We start from the raw sequence: 13,908 nt of genomic DNA, 5'->3' as shown, positions 1-13,908 counted from the left end.
GGGCAACTCCTACAACAATCAAAAGACTTGACACCAGCCAGGACAAAGCAGCCTGCTTTGTACCACATCCATTACCTTAAATATTCACTTTCTCCATCATCAGTATGCAGTGATAGGAATGTAAACCATTAGAGGATTTGCACTGCAGGAACTCACAAGAAGGCTTCCACAGCACTTACCAAACTCGAGCTTTCTACCGCAGAAAACAAAGACACCAAAAGCTGCATGTTCATCTTCCAGTCACTAACCATCCTGACCTACACTTAGATTGGGAGCAACGGAAATTCACCAGGACATTGCCTGGGTGGGAACATTTCAATTACGAAGACGGACTAGATATGCTGGATAATAAAATGAGAGGCTGGATGAACACAGCAGGCCCAGCAGCATCTCAGGAGCACAAAAGCTGACGTTTCGGGCCTAGACCCTTCACATTTGAGATGTACAAAGGTGTGAGGAGCGTAGATGGCATAGATAGGGAGAAACTGTTCCCCTTAATAGAGAGGTCAGTAACCAAGGGGTAGAGTTTTAAGGTAAGGAGCAGGTGATTTCGAGGTTAAGCACTAAACAAAAAACCCAAAGAACTGCAGATGCTGGAATTCAGAAACAAAATCAGAAGTGGCTGGAAAAGCTCAACAGGTACAGCAGTGTCTGTGGAGAGAAATCAGAGTTAACATTTAGGGTCCAGAGACCTCACATCAGAACTGATTGCAGCTGAGAAAAGATTGGTACATATGCTGAAGATGGTGTGGATCCTACTTCCATTCTCCCAGTTTCTCTGTCTCCATTGCATCTGTTCTGATGAGTCCACCTTCTGCAAGGGGGCCTCCAAAGTGTCCGCCTTCTTCCTCAACCGAGGATTCTCCACCACCGTAGTTGACAGAGACCTCAGCCATGTCTGACCCATCTTCTGCACTTTCATCGCACGACAGCGTAGGTCCTCACTTACCATCCTGCCAGCATCCACATCCAGAGGATCTTTAGTCGCTTTATCCACCACCTCCAGTGGGATGCTACCACCAGACACACATTCCCCTTCCCTCCCTGTTCTTCAGCCTTCTGCAAGGACCGCCCCCTCTGGGACTCCCTGGTCCACCCCCAGTACTTCCCCAAGAGTACCTTGGCACCTTCCCCCACCATCTCAGAAAGTGTAACACTGGAGCCTTTACTTCCTCCCTCCTCAGTATCCAAGGGCCCAAACACACCTTCCAGGTGAAACAGTTGTGCTTCACTCAATCTAGTCTGCTGTACTCAATTTTTACAATGTGGTCTCCTCTGCATTGGGAAAAGCAAGCAGAAACTGCTTTGCAGAATACTAACGTTCAGTCTGCCAAAAAAAAAGGACCTTGAGCTTCCAGTTGCCTGCAATACAACAACAGCCCCCTGTTTCCTGGCCAACATTCCTGTCTGGGGCTTGCTGCAGTGCTCCGGCAAGGCTCAGCACAAGCTGGAAGAATAGCATCTCATTTTCTGCTTAATTTTAAGGCCTAAGAACTCTCTCCCATGTCCTTACCCCAGCCCCCATACTCCAGGCCTTGTCATCACATGGGCTGAAACCACAGACATGCCATTATCAGCTGCTATTGGATCCATTAGCAGCTTCTGTAATCCCCCAGCTGACCCAGCTCAAGGGGAGGTAGAGGCAGCAACTAGGATATTCTGTAAGAAGTATTTAGATGAGCACTGAAACAAGGCTACAGGCCAAGTGCTTGAAAATGGGATTGCTTTATTCATCTACAGGATGAGGGTGCCACTGGCTAGCCAGCATTTATTGCCCATCCCTAATTGGCCAGAGGGCAGTTCAGAGCCAACCACATTGCTGTGGGTCTGGAGTCACCTGTTGGCCAGACCAGGTAAGGATGGCAGTTTCCTTTCTTAAAGGACATTAGTGAACCAGATGGGGTTTTATTCCCTGATTCATAGTCATCATTAGATTCTTAATTCCAGATATTTATTGAATTCAAATTCCACAATTTGCTGCGGTGGGATTCAAACCCGGGTCCCCAGAACATTGTCTGGGTCTTTGGATTAACAGTCCAGCGCTAATACCACTAGGCCATTGCCTCCCCTATTCGAACAGATAGTTGGGTGGAAGTGACCAGCAGTGAGGGAGGTGAACAATAACTGCCCTAATTGTTTTCTGTTTATTTTTCCTCAGCATATTTGAAGCGCAGATATGGATTAATAAATGGTGGATCTGATAGTGATTCTCCGAGCACACAGTCAGAATCGGCTAGTCCTGGCATTCAGCATCAAGTATTCCACCATTACCAGGTCAAAAAGCCCAGGGTTGTGCTTGCTCCTGAGGAGAAAGAGGCCCTGAAGAAAGCCTATCAATTAGAGCCATACCCTTCGCAGCAGACCATCGAGGCTCTGGCCTCTCAACTCAATCGCAAGACAAACACAGTGATCAATTGGTTCCATAACTACAGGTTAGTACAGTGGTGTGATTGGGCTTTTAAACAAATATGTCTAAATTTAACATAATTGTAACCTCACCAGAGGATAAGCAAAAAATCAATAAAGGGTGACAAGAGGACAAATGAGAGTAAGCTAGCCAGTTATTTAAAAGAAGATTGTAAGAGTTTTTTTTCTCAGATATCTAAAAAATGTAACAGAAAAGTAAGTGTAGACATTGAACCACTGAAAAATTAAGGCTGGAGATGTAGTAACAGGGAACAGAGAAATGGCAGATGAACTGAATAGGTACTCTGTCTCAGTTTTCACTGTGGGAGACACCAGTAGCATACCAGAATTTCAACAGAGTTAGGGCAGAGGTGAGTGTAGTCGCTATCACTTAAGGGGAAGGTACTGGGGAAGCTGAAAGGTCTGAAGGTGGATAAACCTCCTGGACCAGACAGTCCACACCCCAGAGTTCTGAAGGAGATAGCTGAGGAGATTGTAGCGGTGGTGATCTTTCAGGAATCACTGGAGTCGGGAGGTCTCCCAGAGGACTAGAAAATGGCTATCGTAACACCCCTGTTTAAGAAGGGAGGGAGGCAGAAAACAGGAAATTACAGGTTAGTTAGCCTGACCTTGGACCTAGGTAAGATATTAGAGTATTATTAAGGATGAGATTGGTGAGTATTTGAAAGTACATGGTAAAATAGGGCAGAGTCGGCTCGGCTTCATCAAGAGGAGGTTACGCCTGACGAAAGTCAGAACTCTGAGGAGATAACAAACAAGTTATACAATGAAAAGCCAACAGATGTGATCGATTTGGATTTCCAGGAGGCCTTTGACAAGATACTGTGCAGAAAGCTACCAAACAAGATAAGGGTCTATGGTGTAATGGCAAGATACTGGCACAGATAGACTGACTGACAGAGAGTAAGAATCATAGAATTACCTAAAGTGGAAACAGGCCCTTTGGGCCCAACAAGTCCACACCGACCCGCAGAGCCTCCCACCCTGACCCACACCCCTATAACCCACCTTATCTACACATCCCTGAACACTCTGGGCAATTTAGCCTAGCCAATCTTACTACCCTGCACACCTTTGGACAGTGGAAGGAAACCCTGTACTGCTCAAAGAAGACTTTTCAGTGTACTTAGGTACACATGACAGTAAATAAATGAAGCCACAGAGATGTACAGCATGGAAACAGAATCTTGGGTCCAACTCATCCATGCTGACTAGATGTCCTAAATCAATCTAGTCCCATTTGCAACCATTTGGCCCATATCCCTCTAAACCGTTCCTATTCATAAACCCATCCAGGTGCCTTTTAAATGTTTCTCAGGGAGCTCATCCCATACTCGTATCACCCTTTGTGAAAAAGTTGCCCCTCAGGTCCCTTTTATATCTTCCCCTCACCTTAAACCTATGTTCTATAATTCTGGATTCCCCTACCCTGGGGAAAAGGCATAGGCTGCTCACTCTATCTATTCCCCTCATGATCTTATAAACTTCTATAAGTTCATCCCTCAGCCTCCGAGGTTCCAGGAAAATAGCCCCAGCCTATTCAGCTTCTCCCATTAGCTCAAACCCTCCAACTCTGGCAACATGCTTGTAAGTCTTTTCTGAACCCTTTCAAGCTTCACAATACCCTTCCAATAGCAGGCAGACCAGAATTGAAGAATAAAGAGTCTTCTTCAGGATGGCTGTCTGTTGGAGTTCCACAGGCTCAGTGTTGGGATCATATTTATTCAGGAACAAAAACAAAGTTGCTGGAAAAGCTCAGCAGGTCTGGCAGCATCTGTAAAGCAAATATCAGAGTTAACATTCTGGGTCCATTCTGAGGAAGGATCACTGAACCCAAAACATTAACTCTGATATTTTTTCTTCGCAGATGCTGCCAGACCTGCTGAGCTTTTCCGGCAGCTTTGTTTTTGTTCCTGATTTACAGCGCCCACAATTCATTCTGTTTTTATTTAGCATTCACATCTATTCATGTTATACACTAATAATCTGGATGAAGAAATGAGGGCATTATTGCTAAGTTTCTAGGTGGCACAAAGACAGTTAGAGGGACAGGTAGTGTTGAGGAAACAGGGAGACTGCAGAAGGATTTGGACAGGCTAGAATAGCGGGAAAAGAAATGTCAGATAAAATGTAATATGAGAAAATATGAGGTTATGCATTTTGCTGAGAAGAATAGAGGCATAGACTATTTTGTAAACTGGGAAAGGCTTTGGAAATCTGAAGCACAAAGGAACTTTGGAGTCCTAGTTCAGGACTCTATTAAGGTTAGCATGCAAGTTCATTTGGCAGTTCGAAAGGCAAATGCAATGTTAGCATTAATTTCAAGAAGGCTAGGATACAAGAGCAGAGATGTACTGCTGAGACTGTTTAAGGGCCTGGTCAGATCGCATTTGGAGTATTACAGGCATTATCGAAGGAAACATGTGCTGGCATAGACGAGTGTCCAGAGAAGGTTTATCAGAATGATCCCAGGGATGAAGGGCTTGTCGTATGAGGGGTGATTGAGGACAGTCTGCACTCGATGGAACTTGGAAGGATGGGGCGGGGAAGGATCCAATTTAAACTTACAGAAGAGCGAGAGGCCTGGATAGAGTGGCCGTGGAGGTGATGTAGGAGAGACTAGGATCCAGGGACACAACCTTGGAGTGAAGGGATGACCCTTTAGAACTGAGAGAAGGAGGAATATCTTCAGTCAGAGGATAGTTAATCTGTGGAACTCAATGTCACAGGAGGTTGTGAACCCCAAGTCAATGAGTGTATTTAAGACAAAGATAGGCTCTTGATTGGTAAGGGGATCAAGGGTTACAGGGAGAAGATGGGAAAATGGGGTTGAGGAACATATCAGGCATGATTGAATAGTGGTGCAAATTTGATGGGCCAAATGGCCTAATATTAATATGGTTTTTATGATAACGGTCTTTTGTGGTATTTTCATTGCATTCTCTCCAGATGGAATTATGGGCATATTTTAATTTTGTTTTCTTAGTTTTAATTGAACTTTTCCATGGTTGTTTTCTTTAACGTATTAATGGTTTATCTTTGCTTTCTGTCCACTGACCTTTGGCTTTGTTATAGTCAGTCTTTCCTTCCCTGCCTGAATAGCTTACCGAAGAGAAGCAGATCTGTGCATCATGTTCTGATTTTGGATAGATATTCTCTACTGGAGAAGAACAACAATGTTGGAATGTGGGAGTTTTGAAAGTTGAAAATTTGATCAAACTGAGATAAGTTTCCATAGGTCCAACGGAAGCTTGTCTTGTATGTACTTACTGACCCTGGCTTCCCCACTAGTACCTGCACAGATTCCATCTCCACTGGAGTGTAGAACCTGAGAAATAGGAGCACAGGTAGACCAGTCAGCCTGTTGAGTTTGCTGTGCAATTAAAACATGGGTGATCTTTTGCGTCAGTGCCATTATCCTGCACTGTCTCCATTCTATTAAACTGGGATGCTGCCTGGGCTGAAGCAATTCAGCTGTGACGAAATACGAGACAGGCTGGGCTGGTTTTCCTTGGAGCGCATAGGGTTGTCTGAGGAGGGACCACATTGAGCCGTCCAGAGTTCTGAGGAGTGTGACTAGTGAGATATTATTGGCCCCTCTATTTAGGGGAAAATTGAAGACGCACAATTTTAAGGTAAGGAGTAGGAGATTTAGAGGAAATCTGAAGGTAGTGGGTATCTGGAATTCACTGCCTGGAAAGGTGGGAACCTTCAAGCAAGATTTAGATAAGCACTTAGATGCCATAGCATATAAGGCTGGGAAAATAGGATGAGAATAGATGGATGTTTGATAGTTAGCTCAGAAATGTTGGGCCAGAATACCTTTCTCCCATTCTGAGGAAAGGTCACCAGACCCAAAACATTAACTCTGTTTTTTCCTTCACAGATGCTGCCAGACCTGCTGAGCTTTTCCAGCAACTTTGTTTTTGTTCCTGATTTACAGCATCCTCAGTTCTTTTGGTTTTTACCTTTCTCCATGCTGTCTGTATATCTGTAAATTAATTCACGGATGCAGATATTGCTGGTTTGGCCAGCATTTAGTGCTAGCCCCAGTTTTCATGGTGAAGGTGATAGGGAGCTGCAACTGGCTGCAGTCCACATTTTTATTCTTGATTCATTAATGGAATGAGGGTGACACTGGCCAGGCAGCATTTATTGCCCATCCTCAGTGGCCCAGATGGCAGTTAAGTCAACCACATTGCAGTGGGTGTGAAGTCACATTATGGGACAGACAAGGTAAGGATGGTAGTTTCCTTCCCAAAAGTCAGAAATCACATAACATCGGGCTATAGTCCAACAGTTTTATTTGAAAACACGCGCTTTCGGAGCTTCACTCCTTCAGATGTTAGTGAGAGAAATAGTATCAGACACAGAATTTATAAGCAAAAGATCAAAGGTTCACACCATTGATGAGGATGTACTGAATAAACCTAAGATGCTGTTAAACCTTTAATCATTTAGAAGGTTTTAATTGCTTAATATGTGTATGTAAATCCCTGAATTCCTTTCAAGTCGTGGTACTGAGAGAGCTAAAGGTTTTATCAGTGTAAAGAAGAGGTGATATTTAGGTCAGACAATAGGTGTGAGACCTTGCTTAGAATCTGTTTGTGCTTTAGTTTGAAGTCAGACTGGTTTTTATTTCTAAAGCAGGAATTTATAAAACACCATTTTGACTGATGTTCAAAAAGCGCACAATTTATAGACCACATAAAATGTATCTGCAAATACAAATTGATTAAGATAGCCAAGTTCGGTACCCATGGGGACATTCTCAACTAGGACCGTTGTTTCATGTTGTACTATAGGTCACCCTACACACACACACACACACACACACACACACACACACAGCCTCTCTCTCTCTCTCTCACACACACAGAGCCTCTTTCTCTCACATACACACTCTCTCTCTCTTGCTGTCACGTGCACAAACACACACATTCTCTCTACTCCCCCCCACCCACCCATCCACTCGCTCTCACACACGTGTGACTATTTGCAGATACTTTTTTTTAAAAAGCACACAATTTATAGACAGTCAATATGGCACTTTATAAATTACTACTTTAGAAATAAAACCAGTCTGACTCCAAACTAAAACACAAACAGATTCTAAACAAGGTCTCACACCTAACATGCATTGTCAGGCCTAAAATGTCACCTCTTCTTTGCACAGATAAAACCTTTAGCTCTCTCAGTACCACGACTTGAAAGGAATTCGGGGATTTATATATACATATTAATCAATTAAAACCTTCTAAATGATTAAAGGTTTAACAGCATCTTAGGTTTGTTTAGTACTTCCTCATCAATGGTGTGAACCCTTGATCTTTTACTTATAAATTCTGTGTCTGATACTATCCTCTCACTAACATCTGAAGAAGGAGTGAGGCAACGAAAGCTTGTGTTTTCAAATAAACCTGTTGGACAATTACCTGGTATCATGTGATTTTTGACTTTGTCCACCCCAGTCCAACACTGGCACCTCCACATCCTTCCCTAAAGTACATTAGTGAACCAAATAGGTTTTTTGCTGACAATCAGCAATGGATGCATGGTCCTCATTAGATTCTTCATCCCAGATACTTATTGAATGCAAATTCCACTGTCTCCTGTGGCAGGATTTGAACCCAGGTCCGCAGAACGTTATCTGGATCTCTGGATTAACGGTCCAGTGATAATACCACGAGGCCATTGCTTCCCCATAGATGGACAATGTAGGTAATCCCGCATTGTCCATGAGGGAGGGAGTTCCAGAACTTTGATCCAGCAGCAGTGAATGAATGGCGATATATTTCCAAGTCATGATGGCGAATGGCTAGGAGGTGAACTCGAAGGTGATGGTATTCCCATGTATTGCTACCCTTGTCCTTCTTGATGAGAGTGGTGATGAGTTTGGAAGGTGCTGTCTGAGGATCTCTGGTGAATTTCTGCATTGCATCCTGTTGATGGTACACACTGCTGCTGCTGAGCATCGGTGGTGGATCCAGACAAATGGGGAGTATTCCATCACCCTCCTTACTTGTGCCTTGCGGATGTTGGACAGGCTTTGGGGGGTCAGGAGGTAACGTACTCACTGCAGGATTCCTAGTTTCTGACCTGTTCTTGTAGACATGACATTTACCATAACTAGTGCAGTTCACTTACTGGTCAAGGAGCTGAAAATGGCTGGGCCTGGGACAGTTGTCTGAAGACCTCCTGCAGTGATGTCCCGAGACTAAAGAGATTGCCTTCCACTAATCACAATTATCTTTGTGCAAGGTATGACTCAAACCATTAGAGATTTTACCTAATTCCCATTGACTCTAGCCTTGCGAGGCCTTCTTAATGACACACTCAGATTTCTAGATATGGAAAACATCAAGCTAGTATGAACTCTAGTTCATACAAGTCTCTATCTTGTGCATTGTCATTGATTAAACTTCAAAAACTCTCAGGGTAGAAAATTCTAAATATTAATCCACATTCTGAGTGAAAAAGTCCTCATCATCTCAGCCTTAAATGAACCCCTTGTACTGAAACCATGTCCCTTGTTTCTGGAATCCCCAGCAGGGGATACATCTTTCCTGTATCTAACCTGTCAGGCTCTTTCAGAATTTTGCATGTTTAAATAAGACAACCCCTCACTGTTCTAAAGTCTTGGGAACACAGGTTGAATCTGCTCTTAGGGCAATCCTACCATGCCAGGGATAGATCTGATTAACCTTCATCATACTTTTTCTATGGCATTGCACAACAGACCGAAACGTTACTGTTACCTTTGAAGCTTGCACTGTGTTTTGATCTTCAAATGAATGGGTGATGAGAATTATATGTGCTTTAATTGGAAGCTTTTGCAGAACAAATTTTCTTGTTAACAAGCCTGTAAAATACTCCGGTTGCATTTGAGGACCAATACAACAAGATTCCCTCATTTTAAATGGTCAATCATTTTTGAAAAGCAAATTGCCTGTTGTATGTAAAATACTCATAGTTTGTGTTCGGTTGAAGTCTTCAAATGTTTGTCCGTTTGGGTCTTAGAAACCTTTGACCCAGGATAGCATATGACGGTACAAAAAATGTATTCGACAATCAAATTCAGTTCCTTTGTACATGTTTTTCAGTCAAATTCCATCTGCTAACTTTCTGACAGATATATGGGACTGGGGTTTTCAAAGGGTGTAGGATCAGGATGCAGTGCAGGCAGCAGTTCAGAATCACATTGCTGAAGGTTGTCTCAGGATACCTGTGCCTCTGAGACAGTTGATAGTTTTCAAAGGGCTGGCAGTGGGGGTGGAATGTAGCTGGAGCCAATTAACAACCCTTAAGGACTTGTTAAGGATCCTGTGCAATTTTCAATTATTTTTCTGGTGAATCTGAACAGATGTGTGCACTCTAACCCACAACTGCCAAGTTTACCCTAGGTCACAAGTAAGTTTCTTTGTTGTTTTTTTTTCAGATTTTGGAGCAGAGCAAACACAAGCAAGAGAGCTTCTTGCTTTGGCTTCTCTCCACTGGGTTTGACTTGCTGACCAGTTGATGAGCTGGTGGTGCTCTAGTTTTGTCGATCCCCAAGCTAGCTGCTGCCTTCCTTGGCTGCTGATGCCAGTCAAGGAGCTCATGTCTCCTTGGTCCTGAGCCCATCTCCTGACCAGTTCATCAGTTTCACTTTAAAGTTGTGTCATGAGCAATGCAGCTAAGACACCAGGTTGGGACCTGAAATTTACATAGAAGATGCAGCCTCTATTGCATGGACGTGCAAGCAGATTGTCCAGCGCACTGAATCCCAGGCTAATTCGAACTATCTGGACAACTCTTAACTCATTAAAAAAAGGCACCCAGAAATGAATCGAGCCAGGCAGCATCTGCAGAAGTCAAAGTTCCCAACTTCATGAGGCAGACCTGTGCCAGGAGCTCCTTGCTTTCTACTGCAACATCTTGGCACTGTCCAATAGTCCTGAGGAACAGGATCCTAAACCATCACACAGTGATTATTGTGACAAAACAACTGGACCCAACAAAATTGTTGACGTGTTTAAATGATGTTGAAGTGATTCCAAAACAAAAGTCAATGCTTCTAAAGTGTTTGAGACACCTCATAATTTTGGTGTAAAGGAAACAAACTTATCACCAATTGATCTTTTCCCATCAGGTTTAACCTTCAGATCGTCTCAGCAGTTTATTTAATGAGGCTGTAATTAATGCTGTCCTTGTAACTGATATTTTCACTTCTGCAGGTCACGTGTTCGAAGGGAAACACTTGTTGAAGATCTCCAGGGGAATGACACAGACCAGGAACCAACCAGTTATCGAGGGTTTGCAACCCACAATCATTCTCTTAGTGTTGGTCCACCACAGAGTTCTGACTCTGAGCCAGAAGATAAGAAAACCACGTTTACTGAAATGAAGGACAAACGGCCATCTCCTGTGGTGGCAGATGAGGCAGCCAGCAGGGAGATTAAACAGGAATTCTGCGATCGTTGTGAAGAAGAGGATTATTCCCATTGTGATACCTGTTGCATCCAAAATGACACAAGTGCAGCTTCATTTGTATGCTTCCCTGGCACTGTAAAACAGGAGAGAGTAGGGACAGGTTGCAACCATGAGACACATTCATTAAAGACTACTACAGTGCTGCACATCCAGAATCCTCAGTGCTTGATCATTGGTTCCTCTAATTATGAGAAAATTCATGTGAACTCCTTGGACATCATGTCTCCAGACATCTCGCCAAAGCCTAATGCCAGCGCTTCTGCGCCAAAAGATACAGAAACCAATGGTCTAATCCCTAATAGTTTCAAAGCAATCTCTGAACCTCCATGTGGTAATCTGGAGGTGACTCTGAATTCTTCTTCTGCAGCATCTTCTCCAGGCTTAATGCCAGTTTCTCCAGCCCCCACCTCTTCTGCTCCTATCTCTCCATCAGTGCCTACCATTTCAAAGGGGCAGTGCTTGATCCCTGGCACTGATGTTGTCGCTTTACAGTCAAGCACAAAGCTGAATAAAAGTATCCAGAGGCGGCATGCAAAGATGGCGAATCTAAACAACATAATTCATCGACTTGAAAGGGCAGCAAATCGGGAAGAACCTACAGACTGGGAGTTCTAATGAAATGTTTTATTATGATCAGTGACTTTATTAATTGTAAAACAATAGGATGCAACTCTTCAAGAGTAGGAACAATTTTAAATGTTTAATTTAAATTGAGACTTGGCAAAGCCAAAACTGCAGTAATTTTTGCAGGAGAATTGAATTTTATGATTTTATTCTTCAATTAATCTTCCAGAATCGCATTTAGCATCTGAGGGAAAAAAAGTATTGACCACTATTTTAAACAAAAAATTCAAACAACTTTTAGAAAAAATATTTATTTGTACAAGTCTTATATTAAGGACTGGTTGAAAACTCTGCTGTAGCAATTTTCCTATTTGCTGTTAGCTACAGAATGAAAATAACAAACATTGATTTTTGTGCCACTAAATGCACACTTGAAGTCCTGTAGTTTGCCACAGGAAGAGATTAAAGACGATAGTATAAAGCCATTAAACAGCACTATGATCCAGAAGGCTGACCAAATTTGCTAGCTTATGGATAGAAATTGTTTTCTTAATTTTGTCTGCAAGACAACTAATTCATATTAACAGAAGCGGACTCTGATATAGTCAAGAAGACTCTAAAAATAGGAACCTCAACACCATGAACTATGTACTTAGCTATTGGTCATGTGTTTTCAAACATTTGTATCACAGGGTGTTATGTGCAATTGTATATGTTGTAGAAATTTCTGCAATAGCCTTCCTTGAACAAGATGTAGCATGGTACGTGATTAACTCATCACCCCTATTAGTCATTCACCCGTGGTGTTCTGAAGAATGCCAAAAGCCTAATGAACAGAACTTTGCCTGACAAAAACAAATAATTTTAGAGTTTACATTTTCTTTTTCTAACCAACTATGAATCAAATTGGAAATGTAAAAGAAGCAGCTGATTAAAATCTGTGGTTTTGAAGGAGAAATTCTACTTCCTGAATTACAATGATCTGATGTTCAGCAATAGCACATTGTGCTGTGTGTGAGCATCCTCCATTACTGTAACACAGCTGGCCTTTTCAAATCAGTCTTGATTTTTGTCCACATTTTGAAGTTTTCTTTTTCCGCTTTTTAAGATGGAGTCGATGTGATGGCATTGGTGTATGATCTCATTTCAGGAGGTTGATGTGGCTTTTGGCTCTTCAGGATTTCCTCTAGCACTTGATTTTGTCTTGTACCAAATCTAAATCCTGTTTTGCTCAAAGCTACAGTAATGCACTTGATCATATTCAGCTGATATTTTTTATCCCTATGTTCATCTAACCTTATCTTTTGTATCTGTTAATAAGAAAACATGAAGGCTGATATTTGTCCAGCCTTTGTAGTCTTTCCCTGCACTCGGTCACTAAATACAGTATATTTCTGTTTGCAGTGTGAGAGGATGGACCTGCACATTGATTTATTCTCAAATATGTTTTTTTATGTCTCTGTATTTGGATTAGTTGTTTAAAATATTACAGATCTGCAACAGTCCAAATAGTAGGACAACTAAAGAGATATTCAAAAGAAGACAAACTGTATTCCAATGACATTATTGCTTCCATAACACTGTTCATTCTTGTTGAATTTAAGCTGTTATCACTGATGTTTTATGGTTCTTCTTTTAAAAGCAGCTGATATTTTCTCCCCTGAAGAAGTATAGACAAGAATGAATAAGGAACAGCTAAACAAGTCAGTCCACTTAAAATTGACAAAGTTTTTTTAAAAAGCAATCAAATAATTGACTTCATCATTTAAATTTAGTACCTTTTAAAGGATAGTTTATCTGATTAATAAACTAGTGGATACTGCTTTATTTGATGTGATTGTAAAGTGTACACTTTGTTTCATGCATTATGCATGCAAGTGTACACTGCAGATCAATCATTAAATGGCAACTGTATTAAACCAATTGTCATAAAAATTCTGTGCAACTGTTACTGAATTAAAGATGTGCAGTTTTTAATGTGACAGTTGAGTCAATACAGTCAACATTTAACAATCAATCTATTGGACACATTCAACCAGGAAGACGGTCTGAACAGAATACTGTTTCAGGCAAGAAAATATGAACATCCAGGCAAATTTCACTCATCAAATCCATACTTTGAAGTTGCTTAATGCTGGAAATCAATTTCTCTTTACACATCTTCTATTTGGAAATGTGTCTATATACTGTTCAGCTGGAAAGATGACACTTCAATTACATTTATCTCTGTCATTATCTGTAATTCATCTGTGTTTTTTTTAAAGCTCGCTAGCACAATGCAGACATTCTTCCAAGCTGTGTAGTTTCTAAACATTTTCGTTCTTGAGATTTGAAACACTCAGCAACCAGCATTACTACAATCCAATGATCAGTAAATATCACAGAGTCATTTGGTGAATAATACTATAGATGTTTGCCTGGAAATTTTCAGAAAAGTGGCAAATG

General features: G+C 41.8%; 1 protein-coding gene across 5 annotated transcripts in view; it reads left to right on the top strand.

Annotated features, from left to right (window-relative positions):
• The window catches only part of cux2b (cut-like homeobox 2b), a 302,961-nt gene extending 289,299 nt beyond the window's left edge, over window positions 1-13,662 (top strand). For all 5 annotated transcript variants that reach the window (XM_048556467.2, XM_048556469.2, XM_048556468.2 and 2 more), the window contains 2 exons: window positions 2,159-2,432; window positions 10,644-13,662. In XM_048556467.2, the coding sequence (XP_048412424.1) occupies window positions 2,159-2,432; window positions 10,644-11,514 (1,145 nt within the window). In that variant the 3' untranslated portion in view covers window positions 11,515-13,662. The remainder of the gene's footprint in view (window positions 1-2,158; window positions 2,433-10,643) is intronic.
• Window positions 13,663-13,908: the final 246 nt, after the last annotated feature.

This window comes from Stegostoma tigrinum, chromosome 26 (genome assembly GCF_030684315.1).
Source record: "Stegostoma tigrinum isolate sSteTig4 chromosome 26, sSteTig4.hap1, whole genome shotgun sequence".
NCBI classification, from domain to species: Eukaryota; Metazoa; Chordata; class Chondrichthyes; order Orectolobiformes; family Stegostomatidae; genus Stegostoma; species Stegostoma tigrinum.
Note: the sequence above shows the minus strand (reverse complement) of the source record. Positions and strands in the feature narration are given on the sequence as shown.